Here is a 27,281-nt window from a genome sequence, read left to right on the forward strand (position 1 = left end):
GACTTTCTTACAAGTTTTTGTATATGTTTTTGAGTTGGTCACAGGGTAAGAAGCGGGGCAGCGACGTTGCCTAATGAGGAACTTCCAGATACTCAAACACGGGATTACTGAGAAGGGTCCATTTTAGTTTCGCGTCGATTGAATAGCGCAACCACGCGTTGGAACGGCTTTGAGTATTTTTAGATTCCTAATTATACATTGGCCAGTGTTCTAAGGGCTCGTTGTGCCATATTTTCAACGCCATTCGAGAACTATTCGGTATGACATGATATTTATAAAGTTATACTAGACGAATGATGTTGTTCTTTTGTTTTATGTTTTAACGCCATTTAATGAATTATACCGGTGACATGACGTTGTATTATTTAACATGGCGCGTGACACCTCTCATTTCGCTTTTGATTTGGTTGCGTACCACCAAGCTAATTTTACGCCTATGTCTTGTTAAACGATAACTTAACACGTTCCTCGTGTCTCAATTTTGTTTTCACGTCCAACCATTTCACCGTGCATTCACCAAATTCATTACTCAGCAGATTTCTGTATTCTTTCACTTTGCATTTTTTCACTAAGCGGGGGTTCATGCTACCCATCTTAATATCAATGTCATTAATCCGAACGATCAGTTCTTTGACAGTTTTCTGACGCAGGTTGTCTATTTTATGAGAAATGGAAGCACTGCCCTTCCAGAGTCCGATCTTTTCAAGCTCAAACTCATGACGATCGAATAAAACGTCCAAGATCTTCCCAGGCATGTTGATATTGGTCCGTTCGATAGTCTGGTCGGTATCTTCTGTTCCCTTCAAGACAATAATTTGGTTTAGGTAAGTCTCTGTCTGTGTGTCCCCTATATTGACACTAGAGGCAAGCTTGTAGCAAGTCTCCAAAGCTACTGACATTTCCTCCTCCTCACTCCCAAAAATAGAATCGCCAGTGGTATTCAATCCGTCGATAAAATCATTCCATCCGTCCCACTGTTTGTTAACCATACCGACGAATGTACCATTGCGACCAAAAGTCCCATCACCCTTCTTCCCTGTAAGTACCAATCCAAATAAATCATCTTTGTTTAAGCTGCTCACAACTTCCTTTAATTGAGCTACTAGTGTATCCTTGTAATTTTCTTTCGAGTCACCGGAACCGAACGAGCTGACACTAACACAGACAATCAAACGGAGAAAGATTCGCTTGTCCCACCATCGTATTTCCTCATTGGCGGGACTTTTATCTCTAGTCCAGTCAAGGAACATATCACACATTTTGGAGGATAAGACGGACAGTGCAGTATCTGTCATCTGCATCATAGAAGGAATTTCCTGGGTATAGGTAAGATAATACTTCCATTTCTCTGTCAAAAATTTGGAGTTGGAGCTTAGTGTCCTCGTGAACTGCAAGTATATTTCCGGTACTATGGTGCTCTTTAGGTCGAGCAATAACTTTTCCTCGTTGATGGTTACAGCATTGGAGATTTGATTAATCGGGATCTTGCCTATGATTTTGCAGTTGTCGTCATCGTATATGATCAGAACATCCTGGAAGTAGTACAATAGGACATTTTTCTCCCATTCCTCACCGTTGGTGGAGTAATTTACAAAATCGAACATCAACAATTGAGCAGCGGTGGCCGTAACATCAAATTTTTCCCTGACCTCACCCATGATCAAGCGTCGAAGTTCTTCCTCCTGATTGCCGTCATTGGCTTGTTGCAACCGACTCAGTAGATTGTGAACTACTTGGGCACCAGGGAACTTCAAGGATATTTGTGGTTCGTGGTCGGTAGTGTCTAAAGAATATTCAACCTGTGGTGCATTGGTATCCTCATCTTCATCTGAGTCGTCGATATCACTCGCAATACTAGTATATGTGAAAATAGGGGAAAAGCTACCACCCGTTCTTAAATCAGTTATTGTTTCGCTATCTGATTTCGTGAGCGCATTAAACCCGTCACACGTAATGTCAGCCGTCTTGATTGTTTGATCGATCGGTGTAAAGCTTGTGGCCAGAAATTCAGAACCTTTATGAATTATTTGTTCCAAATATTGTTCGCTACTTGTCTTCCCGTAATTTTGATTATTGCTCAAGACATTCGACATGAGCAATTCGGTGCTATCATCGTCCACAGGCTCCGAAGACTTATTACAAGATCTACAATTCGGAATTTTGGCGTGATGGTACGCCTCCTCGAAAACAATGAGGTAGCAGTTAAAATGTGCTACATGGGAACACGTCAACTCTAAAGTTTTCTCACCTGAAAAGCTGTTACAAATCTGCTCGTCACAGATAGAACACGTTTCACCAACATGTTTCTTATAGTTTGAGCTATTGCTTCGTAACTTTCTGATGTTTTGAGAAAGGTTTTTCATATGAAGCGGAGAAGCCTCTTCTAAGTAACCTCTTCTTTTGCTTTCAAATCTGCTTGTATCTTTCTTAATAATTACAGGGGATTGGAGAGCATTCTTTAATTTAGTGGGTCCTTTCTTGTCCTTTGATGAAGGGAATAGTGTTATAGGAGATGCTAAAAGTGTTGCTTTGGAAGACTGGGAAGAATGGGAAGTAGAGGTTGTCTTGCGGCTTAATTCGCCTCTTTTGGTGGAAGGTGGGGGTGATAAAATACCAGATAGGTTCAATGGTTCAGGAGTATTAGTCCTTTTTGACATTCTTAAAGTTTTATTCGACCTAAAGCTCCCACTTGTGCTTATTTTTACATTTTGGCTGGATATCTCATTTGCCGGCTTTTTGAAGACGCTATTCGATAGTCCTTTTAGAAATTTGGATGCAGTCCTCGATCCACTTTCGCGTTCTATAGTAGGAGGTGTATGTACTCTCTTTTCGTAGCTACCTCTGGTTGGGGTAGAAAAAGGCATCTCAGTGGTTTGCTTCAAAGGAAGGGAAAGGGTTATCCTCGACTGCTACTAGTACTGCAGGAGTTTTGGCCAACAAAATACTTCTCAAGGGTTGATCGCTGCATAAATGCGTAATAATATATATACTTGTAGTGTTTTAAGGCATGCAAAAAAACTGTTGCACTTTCGGATACTCGATGCTAAATTGCTGGGTTATGAAAGCAGTTTCTATCCCAAAACGAAAATATGACTTTTGCCTGGTAAAGAAGGTGCCCAAAACTCTCTTGTGTGGCTATTACATGCTAGAATTGAGCGCAGACCAGCAACTTCATCTCTCCTGCCTGGTCTCCCAGATGAAACAAAAAATAAGTGCGATTTTTTTTTGAGGTTCGCTTACCGCTTTTGGAACTGTTATTACTCGAAAATATTAAGTTCGGATCTGTAATGACGGTTTTAATCCAGTTCGGGTTCAATATCCCAATGAACTCCCGTGACATCATGCAATCGTTCCAAAATGTCGTCTATCGGAGTGAAGAGGCCAAATTGTTGATTCGCACCGTCGTACGAGTGTAGCATTCCAACTACACCAAGCCCCAACTGATCTTCTGACTTGGCAAGGATCCAGGATCCTGAGTCACCAGCTGCAGCGAAGAGAGGAGACGGCGATGCTACAACGAACTCGCTTGACTGTAGTTTCCCGTCCGCCCAATAAACGAGCCTTGTGCCGTTGACTTGACCAGAAGTGTAGTTACTGGACGCACCTATTTTGAACACTTTCAAGCCTGCTTTTATCTTCATGATTTTCTTCTTAACATAGTTGTTTTGAAACCTTAGGGTAGGATCGCTGATGAATTTCGCGTTGTTACCGATATGGTTTTCACACTTGTATGTTGGATTAACTTTTATGATGGAAATATCCGAGAGTTTCTGGTTCACCATTGATCTTTCCCCCCATACGATCTGGCCAAATTTGTTTTCTTTGTGCCATTTAAGTTGTTCTTTAATTTTCTGAGCTTCTTTCACAAAAGCCATTCTCTCTTGTGAGTTTTCAGGGTATTTCTTAGACTCCTTCAGGATTGTAGCTAAATAAGCCTTCTGTAGTACGCTTGAAGGTACACTTACATCTTGATAATCTTGCGATTCTGTCAATAAGACGTGTGCGCTTGTAATGGCAAACGATGCTCCAGAAAATGCAGAAAATTTAGAAGTTTTATCAATCTGAGGGAACACATACCCTCCGAGGGTACCGGTCATCTGAGAGCTGTCCATAGTTGATATCGACATGGAGATAGGTGGGGATAAAGGGTTTTCAGCTATCCTGTATGGAGGGGAAAAGCCAGCTCCAAACGAGTCATTCAATGCTGTTTGACTCAGTTGGTCCCCATGTATACCTTCCTGAAATTTTGAGCTATTCAACGGTGACTGAACCTTCGCGCACGGTTTTATCGAATCCTTGGTCAAATACAGATGGACGTCTGGATACATGGAATACAGTACCTTTATCATTTCATAGTGTTCTTGCTGAAGATTAGGAATACCAAACACTATACTCAAAACTGATGCTCTTTGACATAACCCTCTTCGTATTGGAGCAATGAATGCCCCAGTTTGGTCAGATATTATGCTCGAATCAGTTTTCAGTATTTCTTCCATAAGTTTTGTTAGTCTGCTTGTGTTTGGCAACGTATGGTTCTCGTCAATGCAGAAGTTCATTAGATATGGTAATGTGTTGGAGCCAGGTTCTCTTTCTGCCATGGGATCTATGTTCAACTTCTTCAAAAATTGAACGTACCTCTTCAGCAATATAGAACGAGAGTTGCTGAATCCGTCGGATACCAATAGGTTATCTAGGAAATGGAAGACTATTTTGGAGATATTTCGCAGGTTACTACTGTTTTCGGAGCTGATATTGGGAACTACAACAACTCTTCCAGACGACAAAAAATCCTTGAAGAATTCAATAGCCAAGATTATTGCCTTTGAGATGTTTAATACATTCTGGTGCACGTCATCCATTAATTCCATCAGATTTGTTTCTAGGTGAAATAGCTCTTGCTGGCAGGAGTTCGCAGCGCGTTCTGGTAAGCTGGAAGTTTCTCTTTCATGTGTACTTGTCATTGCTGCTCTCGCAGAGTTCTCTTTGGCAAAATCTGCCTTTGATTTCTCCTCTAAAACAGTGCTGAGAGTGCCAAATGGTTCAGAATTTGTTACTACACGTAAAGGTTTCCCCAGATCGTTATACGTGTTTCCAAAAACTTTTTTCGAACTGCCAGACGCACTCCGTGCCCCCGACATGTTAGACGAGTTCTTACTAGACGCGTTTGCGGTTCTCCCCCTTGAGAATATGGATGAGGACTTGTCAGAAAACCTTGTTGACGCTGTGTCCTCCGGTATTTGGCCAGCGGGGTTGTTCACAACATTGGGACTATCGCCATCACCTTGCCCAAACCTGGAACTTGAGCCCTGTGATTCAGCGTCCGGTGTATCGGAGCTGCTCTGCACGTCCTGCTTATCCTTCCTCGATGTCCTCCTGCCTATATTGAAGAGTTTCCCAGCCATTTCCTCTACTTACTCAAAAAAAAATGGCAATGCGGTGTATATACTCAGTAGTATGAGAATCGTATGTCCGCAGTACCTCCTGTGGCAAAGTATGTATAGTATATTGTCAACGTCGATAAGTTGTGCCTCTTGATGTAGAACAATATCGATGATTAACGGTAATCCGTAAAAACCAATTTTTTTCTTCAACTTCCATTTTTTTCTTTGTTCAGTTATCGCAACTGTAATGCAAACAGGTTATAGCTAAAGATAAAAAGAGAGTAGTTCGTACAAAGTCGTAAATAAGAATGAGAAAGATATAGAGGGTTTAAGATGGAAACGAGAACAGCCGACTTTGCTCTACTTTGTTTGTTCTCGTTCTCCCTGCCAGGTTCATGCACGTTCTGGTGTTTTGAAAATAATATTTGAGCTACTGTTAGGATCAGCTATTTCTCCGATAGAACTTGTCCCCTTCTTCTTGTACGTGCTCACGGCAGGGATATTGGCCTTGATTCTGGTCACTATCGTGCCGTAGGGTCTCGTTTCCAATTGGATCAATGTGTGTAGAGGGATAGACATCCATGGAGATTCCTCCTGTGGAACATTCATGAAGTACGCGTATATGCACCGGAGTACAGCTTGGTGGGTGATAATGAGGACATGCTCTTGTCTTTCCATCTCCATTATGATGGGTTCCAATCTGATGACTACATCTCTGTACGATTCGCCGCCCCTGTATCTGTACTCGTACTTATCGTCATCACGCGCTTTAAAATCCTCCGGGTACTGTTCCTCGATCTCTTCGTACGTCATCCCGTCGCAAAGTCCAGCGTCTAGCTCATCGAGCGCCTTCCATTTTTTTTTTGGGTACGGTAAGAACTGTGCAGTCTCTTGCGTTCTGATCAAAGTAGACGTCCACACTGTCAAGTGCTCTTTACTCTCTCCCGAGATGGTGTCCGCCACGATCGACTTTAATTTCCTTGCATACTGTAGCCCTCTCTCCGACAGGGACGAATCTCCGCCGATTTTCTTTTCAACGTTGTACAGGGACTCGCCGTGTCTCGATAACCAAATGTATTTCGGTTTCGCCTGCAAATTTATCACGTAGAACACGATTCTGCGTTGCAAGTAAGTCCTAATCTTGTTGATGACGACGGCCTCGCTGATGTTGATTAACTTCACGAAAGTCAAATCTGCGTCATTATTTTGGTCGAGCGTCTCGTAGACACGCTCATAGTTGTCAATCCTATTCTTGAAATCCTCCGTTGCCCTAGCAACCTCCATCCCCGTGTAGTCCGGGGACGACTTCACCGTATCCTCGATGTTTTTCTCTATGACATCGGAGATATCGCACCAGTTCTCGACAAACATGGTGACGAACCCTTTCTCCCTGCACAATTCCAACACCGTGCTCCTCCTCTCCCTCGTGCTGTTCGTGGCATCCAGGATAGCCACCCTGCCCAGATCCCTCTCCCAGTTGGAATCATCCACGGGCTGGTCAAACCACTCGACCATGCTGTTGAATGCCAATTTGAGCGCCTCCTCTCTTATCTTGAACAGTTCGTCGTTTTCAAAATCGAAGAACTCGTGGTCCGGCTTCTCAAACCCGAGTTTCCTCCGGTAGTGCCCTACGTTGAAGATCTCGCAGCGAACGGACATCCACTTCAAGTACCGCATTATCTTCTGCGAGACGTAGGACTTGCCCCTAGCGGGCAAGCCGACCATGACAATCACGATCTTGAGGTCGTTCTCGTTCGAAATAGCCGTGAAGGGCATTGCTGTGGTTATGTTTGGAGGTGGGAACGCGAACGGCAAGATAGATCCGAGGGTCAATTATCTCTTAGATAAACAGGGTCTCCTTTTATACTTTCCCCTTTTATCGTCTTCTGCGCCGTTCGTTCTTTGCATCGCCAAGAAAAAATAACACTTCAAAATTCCGTTGATCCGTCGATTTTGAAGTAAACAAACCCGGTACAAAGAGTTAAAAGAGCGACTCTTGTGTCACTGAACATTTCCATTTAGGTGTTTCGTGTGTCTATATGTGCGCTATGTATACCGTACAATCAATTAAGACTCTAGTCTAAACGAGTCTTTCCTCGAATCTCAACTCGTCGTTTGGGGGCAACCCAATGAGTAATCTTAGAAAGTTTTCCAAGGCAAGTCTCTGTCTGTTCAAAGAGTTGATTGGTTGGAACCCCTTTCTTGTCAGTGGCGCCTTCAGCCAGTAACTCAAGAAGGTCAAGATTGGATAGAAGTCACTGAACTTGTCACTTGGTGGGGCACCGTCCTCGATTTTCTGGTACTTGATCCTTGAAAAAAATTCTGTCATCACGAGCAAGTCGATGATCAAAGGTGCCGCCAAGAGCGAGTCCTCACACACGTTATGGATGGAGATTCTGTTGTGCCCACCCAACATCAGTTCGCTGTAGTACTCGTCCATGGCGACTTTGGAGTCACCGACAGCTGGGAGATACTTGATGACGATACAGTGGTTGACTTTACTCTTATCCTTGTGATCGTTGTACAGGATTTTGTTTGACTGGATACAGTCGTCAATGACTGAGCTCTTGGAGATCTCCTTCGACCGGAATTGTCTCTGCGAGGACAAGTTCTTTCCGTCGTTGTTCCCCAAATGGTTGTACGACGCGATGGAGACGGGCTTGATCCCCGCATCGACCAAGAACTGCATCAGAACAGACTTCAATTTTGTCTGACCAGACTTGAAATCGTCACCTGCAATCAACACGTCGTGTCTCTCCGCCAGATCGATCAAACCTGGCACAAAAGTGTTCTGCGGGGATCCATTAATGTAGGGGACACCTTCCAAGATCGAAGCCGCTGCAAAGATGGTTGATGGAGCGATCTCCTCGTGGTTATCCTCAATAGCCTTCAAAAGGGAATCAGCCGAATCGTTAACACTGGGGATGATATCGACACATCTTTCCGTGTTTGCTGTCCACAACACAATCACTTTATCCAACTTGTTTGTCGCTTTAAAGTGACGAATATCTTTCCTAATCTGTTCCAAATCTTTTCTCTTCTGTGCAGTGGAGAACCCTTCCCCGCCCTGTGTCGCATTAATACAGTTATTAGCTCTATCGAATTGGTTCAAAGCGATGAAATCAGGGTAGTAAACTGATTTCATGGGCACGATATTTTCCATCTGACTTTTCAATTTCATTTGAAGGTCATACTCCAGTACATGCCCCCTCTGCATTGCTTCGAACAAGTTAGCATTATTGATATCCCACCCATCAACCACGAACTCCGTTGGGTCCGCCATGGGTAGCACGGAATTAAATGGGACAAACACGTCATTCCCCTTCACATCGACCCCCAATTTCATAGTGGACGACTGTGTCATTGAACCGAAAAAATTGGCCCTTTGAGGCCCCTCCTTGTTATTGAACACCATTTTCTGTCTATTAGCCAAAATAGAAGCTAAGAGAGTGGACCCGTTATTCCCGCCAAACCCTACTAACAAGACACCAACTTTCTCTGGGACACTGAGATCCACTTTAAAGTTGTAATTAATCTCGCGGGGGGACAGCCCGCGAACAGCGCCTGTTGATGGGTCTGTGTCAATGACCGTGTTCTGGTACTTAAACGAGGAAACCAGCTCATTGGTCTCTCTGGACAGAGTACATAGTTGTGGGTTAAAGGGGATAGCGTTTGCTGAACCAGAATTGTTAGTCATTGTTGTGCAGTGTGGTGGTGCACTGCTGGATCGAGGGAGAGACAGACGAAGGAGTAACCGACCTACACCCCAAACGCTCCTATTTATATACCGAGGGTAGACCGCCACCTCGAAGCACATGGCGACCTTGCATGCAACTGAGAACAGCGCGACGGTCTCCATGTGACAACACAGCGCGAGGGTTAAACCCGCGCCCGCAGCACACAGCACTGCAAGGACACGGAACAGCTGTTACAGCAGAGCGAGCGCGAGCCGCGGACACGTCTCCGGCCACTAACATTTCACATGGCAGCGGAAACCCGATCTCTGTGCAAACAGCCGCTGACCCCATATCGGAGGGTTTCCGGTTGTCCGGAGTGTGAAAACTAAACGAGTTTAAGTGCTACACAATAGAGAGAGAGAGAGAGAGAGGAATTCGGAGTTCAGTACAGAGGATGCTATATCGGGGGAAATAGGGGAGGGTGTGCCATGTGAAGGGACAGAGCACTGTGGGGATGGGCACATGGCCGCCACCGCCTCAGTGCTGCACCTTGTTGTCACCGAACACGGCACTCGAGGCGGGGACCTCCTCGTAGCTGGGGAGCTGTGCGTCCTTTGTGTGGGACGGCTCCGCGGGCAAGGCCTCCTCCGCGGGCGAGGCCTCCAGGTCCACGTCCAGCGAGCCGTTGTTCAGTGGGGTGCGGGACTCGTCGTCGGTGTTACGGGACCCCAGGCGGGAACCGGAAGCACCGCTGTTGCTGTTTGGTCTCTGCGTGCTTGTCTCGTATATGACGTATGCACTGTGGACGATGGCTGGGAAGTAGAAGATGATTGTGAGTAGGAAACTGAGTAGCGTGTCCCTGGACCAGAAACCCTTCCGCATGATCACGGGGACAGGCGGGATGAACACACCAAGACACATCAAGATGATGTCCTGTCTGTTCACTGAGTAGATTCCTTGGCCTACCATATTCTACCGAGTTTTGCGCTGTGTGCTTTGGGGTTGGGGCCCCATCAGAAGGACAAAACACCGCGTCACAACAGGCGCGCTTATATAAGATGTACGTATTTTATCTGTTGAGCCCCGAAAAATCGGGTCATGTGATGCGGTGGGGCGCAGCCTCTGGGGCACCCACACACCTGCGCACTCAAAATGCGGGAATTCCCACACTTTCTTTCTCTCTATGCACCCTGGTTACAGTGAGCCTATCTATACCTTCAGTAACACAAGGCTTGTACCAACGCTTGATTGTGGGGATCAAATAAACTGCAGTGTAGCTTTACATTCTCTTGCTCTATTAACATCCTTTCTTTTTCCGGTTTTGCCATTTTCACTTTCTGTATTTTATTTTTATTTTTTGTTTAATGGCAGAGGAGGAGGTAGATTTGACATTCTTGTGGAGGCGGAGAAACCTGCCATACAACAATAAACATCTTTTTACTGATTCGTCATCAAACCCTGCTAACACATCAAGATAACCTTTTTGTCTAGTACTCGACACCTCCGTTCTTCCTATTCTTATTCCCCTTTTTTTTTTCAAGCTTTTCATACCCTGGAACATCATGTCTCGAGAGTTCCCCATGAATAAGCTCCCTAGGGAGCTGTTGCACGAAATTGTATCACATTTGTCACAACAGGATCGACTGAACTGCGCACTCGTGTCCAGGAAATGGTACAAAGTGGCGACAAAGATCGTGTACAGGAGGATATACCTCAATGACTCGAACGTCGTCAGGTCGGACTTTATGAACGTCGCTATAAACTGGACTCTGCTCAATATCCCGTCGTTTTTGAACGAGGATGAGTCCAGGGACATCGCAAACAGTAAACTGAGAGCACTCATAACCACATTTGAAAACAACGAATACATTCTGAACTCCGTCGAGTGGATACGAATAAACTGGGATCTGGACTCACTCCTGCAGAAAAAGATTTTGAAATTACTCTGCGATAAGGCACAGGCATTGAAACGACTGGAAAACGTCACAGACCCATCCTGTAACGATATTATTGCCTCGGGGAGGTACTCCAGGGATAACCTCACAAGTTTCGACATGGCACCACCAAACTCTCTCCCGGAATTGGCAGTACCCCCCGAATTCATTCCAAACCTGATCGACTACCTGGATACAAGGATATCCACACACTTGTCACACATGACTCTGTTCATAGACCCTTTGAAACTTTTCAACTACTTGTACCATTTGAGGGAGAAACTGACCATTGTCGATTTGAAACTGCATTGGCGTCGAGAATTCTACGCACCAGAATATTTTGAGGAAAGTAAGTTGCGATCACCAGAATTGAGACGGCTCACAGATGTGTTTGACGTGCGCGCTCTCAAGACACTCACCATCATCTCGTGGAACGAGTCCCTCATGTCGCGCGAGATGCAGATGCTCAAAGAGTTCAAGGACTTTGTGCATCTAGAAGACTTATCCCTCATTTCCATCAAACAGGACATCGATATCCTCGTCGAACTGTTCGAAAACTTGAAAAACTTGAAACGGCTGAAGATGGACTTCTTGGAGGATTACATCCCAGAGACGACGTCGCCACGGATCTTCCTAACCATTTTATTCAATTGTCAAAAGTTGCAGTTCATCGATATCAGATTTGAGGGGATAGACACACCGGTCATCAACATGAATGGCAACAAGTTCGAGCTCGAGCAGAAATGCCACTGCGCAAACTGCACGTACGCGTTCAACGAAATACTGCGCGCCAAAATATTTGTATTCCCAATTGACTACTACCTGACGGACATCCAGGACATCGCCGCAAAGGATATCTTCAAGATGATGCGGTACCTCTCACTGCTACCGTACTCGAAGGCCTGCGATTGCTACCCAAGTGTGAGGACACAACCAATGAACATGAACGAGTTCGTCAAAAAGATGAACGAAAACTTGGTCAACTACAGACAGCACAGAAACCAGTTACTCAAAGTACCAAGGGAGGATCCAAACCCAGGGATCAATGATACTTGGAACGCAGCGGACTCAGACCCAGTACACACGGCCGCTGATTCACGGCCGGTCACTCTACAAGCTCAAACGGTGCTACCGCAACTAACTACTACACAGGCGAATAGAGACGAATTTGAACAACTGGACATCATACTGTCGTCGACAATACTGAACCAACGACTCGAAAACAAACTGGAAAGGTTACCGCACGACCCTTTGACTAAGTCTGACGTGATCCACCTCTACCACCTCATGATCCATCATTTCAAAAACACATACGTCACCTTCTTGAAGGGATTCCCAGAACTGAGATTCCTAATGCTGAACGATATCCCGACCATTGCAATAGAGGAAAACACCGAACGGATCTTCCACCCTATTTTTTACCATGACAACTACGAATCCAACCTGGGCGGCTGGACAAAACAGCCCTTCCCCAACAACGTTTCGAAAGGTACAGACGGAGACGATACCGTCACCAGAAGAGCCACGTTTATTTAAAGTGACTTTTCGCCTGTGCTGGGGACAAGAATTTCCGTACGTTCAAGATTTATGGCACGTACCCCAATTGCTACCTATACACTTCTACGTAAACATGTGACACAATCCCTTTTATGAATATTATTTAATGCATTCCTTTATGAACAACTCGCTTAGAAAACCTAACTTTATTTTGGATCCATTTTTTTTTCCGCATTTTTTTTTACTACTTAAACCTCACGAAAATTTTTTTTGTCGAAGTAGTGTGTTCTTCTATGTCTTGCTGTAACAGGGAGGAAACCAGTGGACTCAGATGAGATTTATGGAATGTAAAGCAGCTTGGATATCTTTTGAGAGAGAATGGACTTGGATTCATGGGATTGAGGGTTCAGAACTATTAATTGGAATTGGAATAGTTGAGGGACACCATTGACTTTGATTTGATTGCTGATGGCAGAAAACTCGCGATACTATAAAGATAACTCAAACGTTCCTTTTTGGCACTTCTATCCAACTGTAACAAAATTTGACTATCGTCTGCATAATTTGGTATCTGTTTCGATTTTTTTGGCTGATCTTTAGTTGCTTCTTTCACATTGATTACTTCTCCTCGGCCCTTTCATTGCCCATTTCTCTCTTTCGCTAAGATATCCGTCATCGCTGTATTTTGCACATCCTTTTAACGAATCTCATTTTTGAGTTTTACTATTTTTTTCATTATAGTATCGCAGATTGAACTTATATCTGATGCAACGTCACAGACGTTATGTCAGATCTCCAACTTTAAAACCATCGCTGTTAGAGGTTGCTTCTCTTTACGAAGGGTTAAGCGACCCATGAAATGGTGATGACCTAGAGTTTGGAACATTCCTCCCCCCTTTTACTGTCTGGTATAACACTCATGTAAATTTCAGAGACATTTGAGTCTTCAAATCCTTCTCCTCCCTGTCGATCCGCAGGAAAATATCTTGAATTTCGGCCTGTAGGCTCGTTGATTTTGTCTTGTTATAGAGGTCATGGAGCACCAGGTGCAAGGAAGTTGTGAACTTGTACTGCCTTTGAATGCTCATCTCAGTTGCATCGCTTATCTTGGCCTCTATAGACAACTTAACCACTTTTACCAGGTATGATTCGTACTGCGGGTCTTGTGACGACAGAAGTCTAAGGGTTCTCATAAATAAGTCACAGTTACTCTTTGATACTGGGATAGTGTCGTGGTATATCGGGAGCAGGTTTGCATTCTTGAACAACGACTGATACATTACTACCAACTCGTTGATGTTCCAATCGGGGAGCAGCGCAATCGTATCCTCTACTTCTCCCCTATGATAGACACACCTCCAAAACAACCGTTTCATTGGGATTGAAAGGGAACTGAAGTGTTCCACCCACATGGCGTAGTACGTATTCCAAAGTTCAGCATCGTGCGTTCTATAAAACAGCAAGATTGAAATATCCAACCTCACTTCCGGTGCAAACAGCGACATATTATCTTTAAGTTTTGTGACCTGATCGAACTGCTTAGAAAGTATTATCTTGATCATCTCCACAGTGGTTAATTTATGCATCAAGTGCAGCAACATCAAACGTTGATACAGTTCTTCACCGGTCAAATGTTTATAGTCCACTTGCCTCGACAACAAGTCCACATTTTCAGTACTTCGGGTACCAGCTTTCCTATTTACAGAAGTTGCAGTTGCCTGAGGAATACGTTGAACCAACGCCTTCAACTGGTGGAAAAATACGTCGTAGTGATCTTGCACTCTTTTCGCGCTTACCTTCTCGTTTGGTAAAGTGGCATTAAGTACTTTCAGAACATTATCCACATGCTTCTTCTCTGATGGTGCAGATATGCTTCCCGTACTGCTGTCACCATTAAGCTTTGCGTCTAACAGATTGGCCAGCGTCTTCGATGCGTCTGCACCTCGTGCCAGGAATGACAGCGTCGACTTCAGCTCCGTCGCATCCTTCTTTCTCGACCGCGTAAGTGCAGATATATGCAAGAACGCTCTTCGCATGATTGCCTCAGCACCAACAGTTGACCCCACAGGGAAACAGCTCCAACAACAGCAGACATTACATGAGCATCATCGTACAAATCATCTTTGCTCCTCTCCTTTCACGTGAACGTTAATATTATATTTGATGGTAGAAAAACAACAACCGAAAGGAAACCATCGAACTATTTTAGGTGTAAGCTCGGCATTACCCCTCTCGCAGGTTAGCTGGGGTAGGACACGTCGACGGGTCTTTACAAGTATCACTATTGGGGAGTAGTTTACGAGCACGGTTGTCAAGTTCTCTCTTCAGTGACCGGAAAAGAGATGGATCCAAACTCTATAGGGGAGGATGAATTACCCCCGGAGTTAGCAGATGCCGTAAGGAAGTCATGGTCAGAGCAACAGAACATGACACGGTTTCCCGAACAGAGTGTGCATACAGGGAACTCCCCCATTGGTACGCCCGGTGAGCTTTCTCAGTTCGAGAAATCGGAGGATATGGATATTCCGACTGGCACGGCTACACCCTTAAATAATGCCAGCAGTACTGTACAGGACTCTTTAAGACTCCTGCACTTCAGGGAACCAGACGCTCAGGATGAGCCAGATTACCAACTTTTCAAACACCACTACCATATTTCAAAAGATACTAGGGAATCAGTAAGCGACATTTTAAACGATTTGGATTTAGGATCTGCTGACCAAGGTCCACTGTCCCATAGTGACGACCTTCCTCCAATTCCACATCAGCAGCCACAGCAACCGCAATCTCTTCCGTATCCAATGGAGCGTACGCCTTCAAGTGGGACAGGCATAACCACCAGGCGTAGTTCAATACAAGATGTTCAATGGATACGGCAGTTACTCAATCCTCGAAGCTCCTTTTCCGGGAGTTCTGCGAACGAACCTGCAGCTGTTGAGATGGCGGAGAAGGGTGCAATAAAGTGTTGGGTTACCGCTTTGATGAACGATTCTCCTGAAGCGGTCAAGTCCATGATCGTACTGTATCAGTCTTTGAAGGCGACCAATTCGAAATACCGACTATACGTTTTGTACGATGGTACCGTGGATATATCGCAGTTGACCAAGTTTGACATCCACACCGTCCCTCTCGATTGCGAGTTCTTTTTTAATGGAGCTACCAACGTGCCGTCTAGTAAATGTGAGATGTTGAGAAATAAGAAGTGGTTTATTCTTTCCCTCTTTGTGTCCTTCATTAATACGAACTACGAGCTGATATGCTACATATCCCCCTCTTGCATGGTGGTTGAAAATATTGATGAATTGCTAGAAAACCAAGAAATCAACAACGAGATCGACAACGAGACATGTGTCTTGCTGAGCAACGCGAATACGAATAATGAACCACCACAGGTGATAATCCTGAAACCAAATAACGAAGTTGCCATGTGTTTAAGGGAATTCTTTACACTTTACGGCACAGATGACGAGAAAATCAAGAAGCTTTTGACTTTGAACGACTACGACATACTGAGAGAGCTCTTTGGTGAAACTTGGGCCCAGATATCTTCCGATGGCTACGTTGTTGTATTAAACGGTACGCAGCGCAGCATGAATTATGCTGATTTTGTACAATGCAGCAATGGGAATGTGATCGCTAAAATCATTGATTACAAAAATGTGAAACCGTGGAATTTGAAAGGGTTACAGGAGGAGACCACTACGATAGCTGGTAAATGGTACGAGGTATGGCTAAACTTCTGGAATGAGCACAAATGAATGTAAATGTAGATAGCAAAACAAGAAAAAAAAGTACATAAAGTCATGACAGGACCCGAAGATTTGCAAAGACATTTGGAAGAGTGTCGAAATGTATATGCGCTGCTTCTTTGCTCATCGCGTTACAACTGCTTTCTTGAGGTATGTGTAACTTTTCTTCCGGATATTATCCATATTTGCTAATCTTTCAGTTGTCATGAAAAATGTATTTGGGAAAAAAAGACAGAATGCAACGATTAGTAAACAGCAATAAAAAAAATTTTGAATTGGAAAATTAACAGTGTATTTGGTTGTTGTTCAAGCGTTTATAATGCTGTAATTGGTCCCTGAAAATTGCGTTGAGTAGTCGAGAGAGTTTCAATGAAGTTTTCCACTGATGCTGAGAAGCAAACGTTTGACAAATTGGTCAAAAACCTGCCTGGCATAGTCAAGGACAAGTGCGATGGGTACGATGAGCTTTACGGTTATAAACTCGTTAGCGAGGGTGCAGGGTCCGAATTTTACAACAAGGATGTTGCTGATGCGTTGGTGTTCAAGCTTTGCAAAGCGTACCAATTCCAATACGAGGACATTATGCAACACTTGATCCATATCTTGAAATGGAGGAAAGAGTTCAATCCATTGAGCAGTGCCTTCCAAGAGGTTCACGACAAAGATTTGCAAGAGATTGGGTTCCTTACATTTTTGAAGGAGAACGACCCGAACACGAGGGCGATTACGTGGAATCTTTACGGTGAGCTGTTGAAGAAGAAGGAACTGCTCAACGACCTCGACAAGTTCATCCGGTACCGTATCGGGCTGATGGAGCGTGGTTTGAGGTTAGTAGATTTCACTGACGAGTCCGACAACTACATGACCCAAGTGCACGACTATAAAGGCGTATCCCTGTGGCGTATGGACCCGAAGATGAAGGCGTGCGTGAAGCAGGTTATCAGCATCTTCCAAGAGAGCTACCCTGAACTGCTCTACGCCAAATATTTCGTAAACGTTCCAACGGTCCTTGGGTGGGTCTACGACGTGATCAAGAAGTTTGTGGACCCTGAGACACGTAAGAAATTCGTCGTGCTGACAGACGGCAACAAACTCGGGCAGTACCTCGCCGGTGCGCCCAGCAAACAATACGGTGGGAAAAACAAGAAAACTTTGGCCGAACTGAACATGACGGATATCAGACCCACCGACTACGGCCTGTTCATGTTGGAGCAATTAGCCAACGTGGACTTGGATTAGCATGTGCTCAAGCTCGTCTTTGTAATATAGGAAAGGGAATACGAGAGGACCCTCATCGAAGCGTCACTCTATTACCCGTTTCGGATTTGTCTTCTTTTTGCTTTCTGCGTCAGTTCAGTGCACACACAGAAACCGGCGCACAGAAACCGGCGACTCATGGAAGGTCTCAGAAAAAAACACAATAGAGCGAATCTTGATATCGGACCTTCTTCTTCTTCTCCGAAGTTCCACGCAGAAACCGCCGCAGGGAGAACTGGAGCACACGTGACCGAAGTAGCGCCTCGTCGCTGCCACCCCCCCTTTCGGTCTCCTCTTCGGAGAGAAATATCTCAAAATGGAGGGAATTCACATAAATAGCGTTATAGGAGCGAAACAAATCTTGTCTCCATGTTACTTCTGTTTAAGTTACGAGTGTAATATTCTAGCTTTCTGCTACTAGATCCAAGCTATTAATGTTAAGACGTAACACAACACACATATTCAACAACAGCAAGAGAGTGCCTCACAGGGTGCTGCGAAGCCGGAAGAGCGTGCCGCAGTACTCGGATAGCATAAACCTCGGGCTGGGCAACGAGTACCAGCAGGAAGAGGCCCGGTTTGGGAACTTTTCCGTGCTCAACGAGAACACGCACCCGGGTGTGGTGTACTACTTTATAGAGCTGAGAAACTCCGGTGACGACAGCAGCACGCCCGGGAGGGGTAACAACAACAACAACAATAACAACGAGGGGGACCGCAGTCGAGGCTCTGACGCCCACATATAACCAAGCTTCGGCATCTCTAACCCTCATCTGTAAAACACACCACTACTATTTAACGTTTACATATAAGTGTCGGTTTGTTGAAAGCAATGTACGATCACTTCATACGAAACTGTGGTTTTCGGAAAATTGTTCAGTGTCGCACGATTTTGATCAAGAGACGCAGTTTGCGTCGGTGACTAAACTATCGTTTGGTTCCTCGTAGAGGGGCCCACACTTGAGAGCGAACGTCATAAAGACAGTGCCATTCCAAATAAATAAATAATAATACATGTCCGCAGATCATTCGAGAGATCCCTGTCCCATAGTCATCCTCAACGATTTTGGTGGTGCGTTTGCCATGGGTGCCATCGGTGGGGTTGTGTGGCACGGTATAAAAGGTTTCAGGAACTCGCCCATGGGGGAGAGGCGGATAGGCTCGTTGAACGCCATCAAAGCGCGGGCGCCCGTGCTTGGGGGGAACTTCGGTGTTTGGGGTGGTCTGTTTTCCACTTTTGACTGCGGTGTGAAGGCTGTCCGGAAGAGAGAGGACCCATGGAACGCGATCATCGCTGGTCTGTTCACGGGTGGTGCGCTCGCCATCAGAGGTGGGTGGAAACATACAAGAAACAGTGCTATAACCTGTGGGTGTCTCTTGGGTGTGATCGAGGGTGTCGGGCTGATGTTCCAAAGGTATGCCGCATGGCAGGCCAAGCCAATGGCACCACCACTGCCTGAATCGCCACAACCTTTGCAAGCATAAGTGGTTATACACAGCACAAAAGAGATAAAAGCAACTAATGGAATTAAATGTAACGTTCAACCATCATGTACATACATATACGCACCCTCCCTCACTATACTCCTCCTCTAATCATAAATATAAGCACTTGAATCATTTTTATGTATAAAGACTTATGACTGTTCAACAAACGGTAAACGGCGAAACAACCAAAGCCTAATTAACACTTTCATATATATATATATATCATATATTGATGTGAGAATCTGCAAATTATTTACATCCCCGTGTGTTCTTCTTTAGAGAAAAAGAAAAAATGGATATATCGTTACAACTAACTCCCCTTGTTGACATCAAGAGCCGTTTCACCGTCCCGCCTCTCTCCTTCTTGCAACCCGCTTTTGAGACGTTTACTCCTCCCTTATCGTCAAGTTCGTGAATTTCTTGGTAGTCCCCCCAGGTGGAGACGGAATGTAGTGATTAGTAATTAAGTTATTATGATGATTGTGGGCTGCCATTTTATTATTATTATTAGTATTATTATTGTTATAGTTTTCATTAGGCGTGGTATCATTAATTTTGTTAGAGTTGTCGTTGTTCGCGCTGTGATGATGCAGGTTATTGCTATTATTGCTTGTGAAATTGGAGTTTGTGCCGTTGACATGCCCCGCAGGGTTCACACCAGTGCCATCGTCGGAACGTTCACTGTGGCCATGGGCCGATGATCCCGTGTTCGTATTTTGGATGGATTGCAACGTTCCCGGTGGGTACCACTCGCCTGTGAATGGCTGATTGGTAATGAACGGATGTTGGGCGGCCTGTTGAGGAGCCCATCTTTCCAGTGGGTTAAGGTTTAGGATCCCCGTTAGAAAATGAAGCAGGCATGCCCTATTGGCCATTTCTTGATCAATAAGTTCTTGCGAGTGTTGAATGTTCTTGGGGATTCTGTAATTTTTGATTATATCTTGCAATTTCTCCCATTTGAAGTATTGCTTCCCCGGTTTTTCGTTAGCGTCCTTGAAATCTCTGTTGAATTCGTCCAGTGTTTTCAACCTGTATTTACTCCCCAACTCGGATCTGTTCTCCCAGGGTTCCAATTTGTGCATGAACTTGGAGGTGTTTTTACCCATATCAAGCATCCAATTGGGCGGCTGTTGCACGGTGTTAACAATTCTGGTTATTTGATTGAACTCGGACGAACCTGGGAATATTGGAATCCCCAAAAACAGCTCCGCGACGATACAACCGAGGGACCACATGTCGATGCTCGAGGAGTAAGGGATCCCTAGGATGATCTCGGGGGCCCTGTAAAATCTCGACTGAATGTACGTGTACACGGTTCTTGCCTCTTCGCAAGACGACCCGAAATCGATAATTTTGATGTCCGGTTTATCAGGTGAACACAACAGGATGTTTTCCGGTTTCAAGTCACAATGAATGAGTTTACTGTCCTTTAGCACACACAGCGAATCCAGCATCTGCTTGGTGAATATCTTGATCAGTTGCATCGACAGGCCGTGGTATTGATTCTGTTTCAGTAATTCGTAGAGGTTGTTGCTGAGCAACTCGAACACGAGACACAGATGGTTTTTATGGACGAAGGAGTCGTGCATGCGAAGGAAGTGGTGCACATTGTTTGGGTCAATCTTTGTGTTTATCAACTCTAGGATCTTCGCCTCTGTGATACTCTGGTTTAAGTACTCTGAGCGGGATTTGATGACTTTCACAGCCAGAATTTCCTTCGTTTGCAAGTTCTGGCACTTGACCACTTGACCAAATGTCCCCTGCCCCAAGATATCCAACACGAGATACTTCCTGTTCTGTTCGACACCAAGCACGTCGTTAACGTACAGGATGTAATCACTGTTGACATTATCGTACCCATTATTGCATTTCCCCTCGCTTGGTTTCGTCAGTACTCTCTTTGGGTTCTTCGAAGTCTTGTAAATGAAATCAGGGGAGCACAGTTGGTATGTGGTTATTAGATTCTTGGTCATTGCGTTTAGGGGAGAGATTGTCTGCGAGTGGACGGAAGCCCTTCTATATTTTGGCGTTTTGTTCACCGTTGGGGATAATTCCGATTTACTCTTGCAACTTGACATCTGTGGGATAGTAGGTTTCTCCTCTCTCAATGGTGCGAACTGTTGTGGGAACGGAGTAGAGGTGGTTGGAGTAGCAGAAGTCATACCTCCACTACTGGTTGGGAATGCACTCAGTCTTCTATAAGGTGACACTGAGGACATCCCCATAAAGTTTGGGTTCATCCCTGATTGCACATTTTGTAACTTGCCAGCGGAAGATGAGTTGGCCATATTAGTGCTGAAATGCCCGTTTGGCCCAACAGTACCTGCATTATTCCCAAAATTCGAAGTTGTATTACCAGCGGTGCTTGGTGCCGTTGTGTACTGAGGGGTAGTGAATGCAGTTGCAGCCATACTTTGCCTCCTTTGAAACCCGTTCTGCTGATTGTACAAGTTGGGCACAAATCTTGTATTCAGATGCTGTTGTTGCTGCTGCTGCTTATTGAACAGAGACTGTCTCTGTTGTTGTGACGACCCCATTGATGGATTAAACCCCGAGAGAGCGGTGCCAGGCCCAGCACTGCTGCTAGCACCACCGGGACCATAGTCACCATTACTGTTGATGCTACTGGTGTTTTGACCCATCGAGTTATACGTTGGGTAATTTTCGTACTGGAACGGGTTCGGCGCACCTGCTCTTGTTGGCGGTATTACGAGGCTGGACTTCCTTCTTTTGAAGTTTTCGAAATCCTCATTCGGCGTCTCCATTATCATTTCGTGGTTTGGCGAATACAGTACGTGCCCAGTGTTCCCAGCAGCATCTCCAGCAACTTGACCCGTTGAGTAATCATTTTGATTTCCCCCGTTGCTATCCCAAGGATTATTGAACGCAAATTTCACTTCCTGTTTTTGTTGTTGTTGTTGTTGTTGTTGTTGTTCCTGCTGCTGTTGCTGTTGCCCTTCATCATTCTGAAAGAAGTTTGGGTTCCAAATGCTATTACCGTTATTATTAGTCATTTGAGAACTGTTTTGGTGCATGCTTGTTTCTTTTCTTTTCCTCTTCTCCAATGCAATATATCGCTTAAAATAGGCCAAAAAAAATAATAATGCAAAGACACACACACGATGAACAAGTGTTATAAAACCCCCAGAATAGACCGCTTGTCTAAACCCGTTTGATCTTTCTACGTCTGTAGGTTTCTATAAATTTCCACCTTCCTTTTTTTATTCTATTTTATTTTTATCAATTTATTGAATTTTTTTTCTTTCTTGGAAAGCCACCACCTTCTTCGTTATATGGCTGTTCCCCTTGTAATTGAAATACAGAGGCAGAAGATTGCAAAAAAAATAAGAGGGGGTGGGGTGGGGTGGGGGGTGAAAGTGGGAGACGGATCTGGACTGTATATAAATTTAATAAACTCTTGAGGGATATAACAGGTTATCCCGGAAGACGAAGGAGGGGGACGAGGGGGGGGGGGGGGAACAAATGAATAAAAACTTACAACAGTGATGCAACGACAGCTATATCTTGGCTACAAAAGATAATACGGGAAGAAAAGAGAGAGTTCGAAAAGAAAAAAAGACAAATAGATATAAACCTCGGTAATCACCGATATACAGCACTAACCCCCCATTCACTCCCACTCTCACTCCCTACTGTTGCTGTTACTGCTGTTCACGTCCTCTCATGTTCTTCCCCTTTACCAGAGCAGTGTTCTGTCTTGTTGTGTAGTAAACGCGATTTGGCGGGAATGCACAACACCCTGCCACAACGTAACCTTAAAAAACAAACTTGCGATAAAATTGTCCCTTAACTACGCGCACGATCTTTCATTTCTGCGAGAGAGAGAAAAACACCGCTGCAACTGCCACGCGGCGGGAGACAGAAAAGGGGAGCGGCGCTGTGGGTCGCCTGTCTGCGCTGGTTTCTGTGGCTGCTGCGGTGTTTTCCCTGGCTAGCGGCAGGCGGGGCTGCGCGGAGAGAGACGCCCGGAAGGGAAGGCAGTGCGCTCGTTTAGTGGGGCTGTGACCCTTTCCTGCACGGTTCCTGTCACCTGCAGGTAAAGAGAAAAACTGGCGTATGGCTGTGTATGCGTCTTTTCTTAGGGTTTTTTTTTGTATAGTACACACAATTCCCGTCAGCCCACATAAACCCACGCACCCTGCCCCTAATGCGTGACAAATAAAGGGGGGCTGAGAAGGCGAGGGGAGCAGAACATGTGATATCCCTGCGTGTGGTATTATTACGTGTTTGTTTTTTTACTGATTCTGTTCTGCCTAATGCCGCGGGAACGAGCGGTTTCTTTTCTTGCCTGGCAACATCTGCATGAAGAAACACACATTTTCTTCTATTGTTCCGTGTGCAGCGGCATAGAATAATGAACAGAGAACAAAGGAAACCCTTCGCTCGCACTGCTCTGCACGGGACACCGGGAAGACGTTCAGTGAGGGGTTTCTTGCCCGTCATGTGATGTCGTTTTGCTGCCTCTAAGAGGAGAAAAAAGAAGAGTCAGGGTCATGTGACTGTTAGGGTTTGACGTACTTAGTGATATGTGCTGGGTGTGTTAGGGCTAGTAAGATGGGAACAGGAAAACCAGCATTGGCCCAGAAAAAAATTGTCATTATAGTTACCTCGCACTTGCGAGTCCCCATTAAGTAGATTACCGTTACTGCGAGTGCATTCCAAGAGAGACTTAGCATTTTGGTAACAACGTCTACCAAAAGATGAATATTTCCACATCTACTTTCCAAACTTCAAGGAGGAGACTAAAGCAAATAGAGGAAGAAGAAAATGCGACCACTTTGCAATTGGGACACGAGTTCCAATTGACACAGATTAACCATCAAGGTGAGGAGGAACCCCTGATTGCATTGAATCTGTCCGAAACAAGATTGCTAATCAAGGAGGCTCTTGTCGGTAGGAGAAGAGCGTTGAAGAAAGTGCAAAAGTCCAATATAAAGAAACGCAGTGACGCTAGGAAGGATGATCCATCGGTTGATGTGGATGTTGATGAAGATGACGACGACGATGATGACGATGACCAGTTTATGAATAATGAAACGACAGAGAAGGAACTGGAGGCATTGGATTTGTTGCTGGAACAAACTACAACGGGGAACAACAAAGACTTGAAGAACACAATGGAGTATTTGACCAACTTCTCAAGGTTCAAAGATCAGCAGACAGTCAGCGCAGTGATACAGTTGATGAAAACGGTCGATGCGGATCTGCATCCTTTTGAGATCGCCCAATTAGGGTCCCTCGCTTGTGACACGGCAGATGAGGCAAAGACACTGATACCAAGTTTGAACGGGAAAATATCGGATGACGTCCTGGAGAGAATATTGAAGGAATTATCCAGCCTGGCTAGTATGTATTGAGAAGGCAAGCAACGCTCTCTCACATCCAAATATACAAACAAACAAAATCTTGCAAGTAACACACTGTACCTGCACTAGCACTCTTCAGACTATTTGTAGCGGCAGCGGCATCCTAATTGTCCTCTCGTAGGAAAGATTTCCCGCTGCCGTTCTTCCACCATCTCATAAGACAGCTATGTGGTGTAATCCCGATGTTATGTTCGTCCGCAATATCACAACGACATCGTTGGTCCATTCGTAGAGTTGTGGAGATTGGACATGTGTTGAAAGGTTGGTGCTCGTATGCGATCCCATCAAAATGTATAATCTCATCTTTGTTTAACAGTAGAGCCACCGCAATCGAATGAACTGGAGCGTCCCCCCACCGCTCATAGTAAAACCCACCTTTGGCGTCTAAATGCTCGAAAAACTTAATGTACTTCTCGCTTCTAAAGAAGTTCAAATCACCAATCTCGAAATTGGACCAGAAATGACACAGATTGTAATCCGAGTGGCTCCCAGTAACAGGCTCGTACATTCCAATCTTGCTCTTATCCGTCAAAAAATTGTACGAATTGGAGTTCATGTCAATGTCATGCCCACCATCCTTCTCAATGTACTCTGAAACGGCATCCCAAAGACTCTCAATTGTGTTTTCGTACTCGTAAAGAGAGATCACAAACCCATAAATCTTTTGTTGCTCTCTCATTATCCTGAACGGGTCGTAGGGGAAATCACAGAAATATCGGACATCAGGTTCCACACGGAAATAGTAGTCATAGTCATCCAGGATCTTCTGCCTAAAGAAGTACCCGGAGTTGAACCTGCACATGTTGCGGTATGACTTGGAGTTGCCGTATAATACACCGTCCTCCTCCATCGTATTTAACGCCTCTTCGAATCTCGTTTCGTTGATCCATTGTGGTCTGTCCCAATCTTCCGAGGGTATTAATGCGTATTGAGTCCTGCCACTGGCCATCGCTGTCGTAGCCTCTATAAATTCAGGGGAAAAGGGAACATCATTCATAAACGTCCAATCGTAGTGGTACATCCTATTGAAGCTGTCTTCCAGCGACTTCATCGAATCCAAGGCTCCTTCCAACTCCATATTCCTTACCAGCATCAATAACGTCGCATTCTCTCGTTGGTACCCCCTCGCTGCATTTTTATCCCTTCGTCTGTTCAATGCATTGTTGTCGTATGTATGGGAGGATAATTTCATCTCTGTTTCTAATTCAAAGACGTACCGTTTTTTGAGTTCGTCATCGTATTTGGATCTCAACACGGAAGACCGCAAAGCATAACTCTGTTCCAGTTCCGTTTGTCTAAAATACAGTCCACCCAATTTGAAACATTCATATATGAGTGGGATTGTGACAGATATTAAGACCAGCTTAACTCTCCAGTTCATTAGCCGCTGTGCAGTTCGTTCTAATACCTATTTTTGATTTTTTCCTCCGTTTTCCTGTCCTTAGCAGTTTTAATAGATCCTTCTTCACAAAAAATAATAAAAGTTCCGATGCAAATTCGCCATATATTGAGGCGAAGCTGCATCGCCCAGAGATAATACAATGCTGTGAGAAGGGGAGGGGGCTCCGCACAGTGGTCTGTTGTGAATGAATGATTTTACATAGAAGGAGATAATATAGTTATTGAGATGTATTTATATTATTATTCTTATCCACTAAATTAGAAGGTAAATAAAAGAATAGACAGTATATCTAACAAAGCTAATTTATGACCTCTTAACGGGAGTAAGTCCAGACGTTCTTCAACAAACCGTCGTTTTGAGCCAATCTGTTCAAAGAGTCATCGGATTCACCTCTGGCTCTGACGTAACCAGACAAAGCGTAGGTGATGAATTCACCTGGGATGACGTGACCTTCTTCGTTGACCTTGGCAATGTTGATTTGCACAGAGGCGTGGTCATCAGCCTTGATGATTCTGTTAGTGGCAGAGCACTTTCTTGGAACGTATAGTTCGACCTGTTATAAAAAAGTGAAACAATATGAACATTACAGTTCATTAAAGTTTGATTATGTTAGTAAAATTACTCTCTTTTTGTCCTGGTGTTTCGAAGTGGTCTAAGTGCTAGATTATCACAATCATGGTATCGAGTTAGCGAAGCTCTGTCACAGGTTAAATCGTGGAAAGCTGGAAAAATACCCTTGGAGTGGGAAACAAACAGTGTTAGCAACGGGCACAGTCGTGCCTACTACCCCACATATCGGCATTCAAACCCTAACTCATTCATATTATTAAATGGTTATACCACGGACCTCTTTGATCGATCATCCCACTTCATATTTGCTCGCTTTCTCGTCCAATCAATCGATATCTTTCAGTACCGCCTCTTCAAATAATCTAGATTCTCAAACATACTAGTTGACCCTTATCGTTTTCCATGTTGGCTTATTGGTATATTATGCTTGTCTTGGTATGCTAACGTTAACAAAGAGAAGAAAGTGTAGCATTGCACATGAAAGTGAGATTTCAAGAGTCCTTCCAGGAAATCAATAACTGAAAAACTCATCTGTACTGCTCGGCAATGCCAGAGCCCATTGCACAAAGGGAGAGCGAGGACTCCAGAGAGAGAGAGGACGGGACAAGCCTGGGCGGAGGAGAGAGCCGCTAACCTCCCACTATTCTTTGCTGGGGTGTCTGCCTAGAGAGTCTTTTCCCAACAGCTGAAAAAAATGGAAACTTCAAGAAAAAAAAAACTAACTTTCCATATTTGGAAATTGTGTCTGTTTCTATCTTTTTCTCTAAGATACTTTTTTTTCAGAACCCACCATAAAAGATGTACGGATGTTAAATTTGGGACAAAAAACAAAATGCCAGGGACCATCTCCGTCTCCTTTTTCCCCTGACGGGAATTACCGAACTGTAATGTGGTTTTGCAACGTCTCTGTTGCAGATCTTCACTGTGGGAAGTTCATTT

The 27,281-nt window shown here is 44.6% G+C and overlaps 15 protein-coding genes across 15 annotated transcripts; 6 read left to right on the forward strand and 9 right to left on the reverse strand.

Moving 5' to 3' along the window:
* Positions 1-434: 434 nt before the first annotated feature.
* On the reverse strand, positions 435-2,864 carry FAR1 (cyclin-dependent protein serine/threonine kinase inhibiting protein FAR1; the record flags this gene model as incomplete). Its single annotated transcript, XM_022606962.1, has 1 exon — positions 435-2,864. One exon carries the CDS (start codon positions 2,862-2,864, stop codon positions 435-437), a length of 2,430 nt encoding a protein of 809 aa, XP_022463606.1.
* A 432-nt stretch (positions 2,865-3,296) lies between these two features.
* Positions 3,297-5,402, reverse strand: SSY5 (Ssy5p; the record flags this gene model as incomplete). Its single annotated transcript, XM_022606964.1, has 1 exon — positions 3,297-5,402. One exon carries the CDS (start codon positions 5,400-5,402, stop codon positions 3,297-3,299), a length of 2,106 nt encoding a protein of 701 aa, XP_022463607.1.
* A 372-nt stretch (positions 5,403-5,774) lies between these two features.
* Positions 5,775-7,157, reverse strand: FBP26 (fructose-2,6-bisphosphatase; the record flags this gene model as incomplete). The annotated part of the gene is made up of 1 exon (XM_022606965.1): positions 5,775-7,157. One exon carries the CDS (start codon positions 7,155-7,157, stop codon positions 5,775-5,777), a length of 1,383 nt encoding a protein of 460 aa, XP_022463608.1.
* A 304-nt stretch (positions 7,158-7,461) lies between these two features.
* On the reverse strand, positions 7,462-9,240 carry INO1 (inositol-3-phosphate synthase INO1; the record flags this gene model as incomplete). Its single annotated transcript, XM_022606966.1, has 1 exon — positions 7,462-9,240. The coding sequence occupies one exon, from the start codon at positions 9,238-9,240 to the stop codon at positions 7,462-7,464; it is 1,779 nt and encodes a 592-aa protein (XP_022463609.1).
* A 355-nt stretch (positions 9,241-9,595) lies between these two features.
* SNA3 (Sna3p) lies at positions 9,596-10,027 on the reverse strand (the record flags this gene model as incomplete). The annotated part of the gene is made up of 1 exon (XM_022606967.1): positions 9,596-10,027. One exon carries the CDS (start codon positions 10,025-10,027, stop codon positions 9,596-9,598), a length of 432 nt encoding a protein of 143 aa, XP_022463610.1.
* Positions 10,028-10,620: 593 nt separating this feature from the next.
* On the forward strand, positions 10,621-12,528 carry DAS1 (SCF ubiquitin ligase complex subunit DAS1; the record flags this gene model as incomplete). The annotated part of the gene is made up of 1 exon (XM_022606968.1): positions 10,621-12,528. One exon carries the CDS (start codon positions 10,621-10,623, stop codon positions 12,526-12,528), a length of 1,908 nt encoding a protein of 635 aa, XP_022463611.1.
* An 878-nt stretch (positions 12,529-13,406) lies between these two features.
* On the reverse strand, positions 13,407-14,525 carry SMT1 (Smt1p; the record flags this gene model as incomplete). The annotated part of the gene is made up of 1 exon (XM_022606969.1): positions 13,407-14,525. The coding sequence occupies one exon, from the start codon at positions 14,523-14,525 to the stop codon at positions 13,407-13,409; it is 1,119 nt and encodes a 372-aa protein (XP_022463612.1).
* A 306-nt stretch (positions 14,526-14,831) lies between these two features.
* Positions 14,832-16,247, forward strand: IDS2 (Ids2p; the record flags this gene model as incomplete). The annotated part of the gene is made up of 1 exon (XM_022606970.1): positions 14,832-16,247. One exon carries the CDS (start codon positions 14,832-14,834, stop codon positions 16,245-16,247), a length of 1,416 nt encoding a protein of 471 aa, XP_022463613.1.
* A 360-nt stretch (positions 16,248-16,607) lies between these two features.
* Positions 16,608-17,477, forward strand: SFH5 (Sfh5p; the record flags this gene model as incomplete). The annotated part of the gene is made up of 1 exon (XM_022606971.1): positions 16,608-17,477. The coding sequence occupies one exon, from the start codon at positions 16,608-16,610 to the stop codon at positions 17,475-17,477; it is 870 nt and encodes a 289-aa protein (XP_022463614.1).
* A 452-nt stretch (positions 17,478-17,929) lies between these two features.
* On the forward strand, positions 17,930-18,241 carry ROQ1 (Roq1p; the record flags this gene model as incomplete). The annotated part of the gene is made up of 1 exon (XM_022606972.1): positions 17,930-18,241. One exon carries the CDS (start codon positions 17,930-17,932, stop codon positions 18,239-18,241), a length of 312 nt encoding a protein of 103 aa, XP_022463615.1.
* Positions 18,242-18,509: 268 nt separating this feature from the next.
* On the forward strand, positions 18,510-18,980 carry TIM17 (protein transporter TIM17; the record flags this gene model as incomplete). The annotated part of the gene is made up of 1 exon (XM_022606973.1): positions 18,510-18,980. One exon carries the CDS (start codon positions 18,510-18,512, stop codon positions 18,978-18,980), a length of 471 nt encoding a protein of 156 aa, XP_022463616.1.
* A 389-nt stretch (positions 18,981-19,369) lies between these two features.
* YAK1 (serine/threonine protein kinase YAK1) lies at positions 19,370-22,018 on the reverse strand (the record flags this gene model as incomplete). The annotated part of the gene is made up of 1 exon (XM_022606975.1): positions 19,370-22,018. The coding sequence occupies one exon, from the start codon at positions 22,016-22,018 to the stop codon at positions 19,370-19,372; it is 2,649 nt and encodes an 882-aa protein (XP_022463617.1).
* A 1,686-nt stretch (positions 22,019-23,704) lies between these two features.
* On the forward strand, positions 23,705-24,361 carry RPB4 (DNA-directed RNA polymerase II subunit RPB4; the record flags this gene model as incomplete). Its single annotated transcript, XM_022606976.1, has 1 exon — positions 23,705-24,361. The coding sequence occupies one exon, from the start codon at positions 23,705-23,707 to the stop codon at positions 24,359-24,361; it is 657 nt and encodes a 218-aa protein (XP_022463618.1).
* Positions 24,362-24,473: 112 nt separating this feature from the next.
* Positions 24,474-25,751, reverse strand: YUR1 (mannosyltransferase YUR1; the record flags this gene model as incomplete). Its single annotated transcript, XM_022606977.1, has 1 exon — positions 24,474-25,751. The coding sequence occupies one exon, from the start codon at positions 25,749-25,751 to the stop codon at positions 24,474-24,476; it is 1,278 nt and encodes a 425-aa protein (XP_022463619.1).
* Positions 25,752-26,085: 334 nt separating this feature from the next.
* RPS21B (40S ribosomal protein eS21) lies at positions 26,086-26,746 on the reverse strand (the record flags this gene model as incomplete). Its single annotated transcript, XM_022606978.1, has 2 exons — positions 26,086-26,325; positions 26,723-26,746. The coding sequence occupies 2 exons, from the start codon at positions 26,744-26,746 to the stop codon at positions 26,086-26,088; spliced, it is 264 nt and encodes an 87-aa protein (XP_022463620.1).
* Between the last annotated feature and the right edge of the window lie 535 nt (positions 26,747-27,281).

The sequence above is a fragment of the Huiozyma naganishii genome, chromosome 3 (genome assembly GCF_000348985.1).
Source record: "Huiozyma naganishii CBS 8797 chromosome 3, complete genome".
Classification (NCBI taxonomy): domain Eukaryota; kingdom Fungi; phylum Ascomycota; class Saccharomycetes; order Saccharomycetales; family Saccharomycetaceae; genus Huiozyma; species Huiozyma naganishii.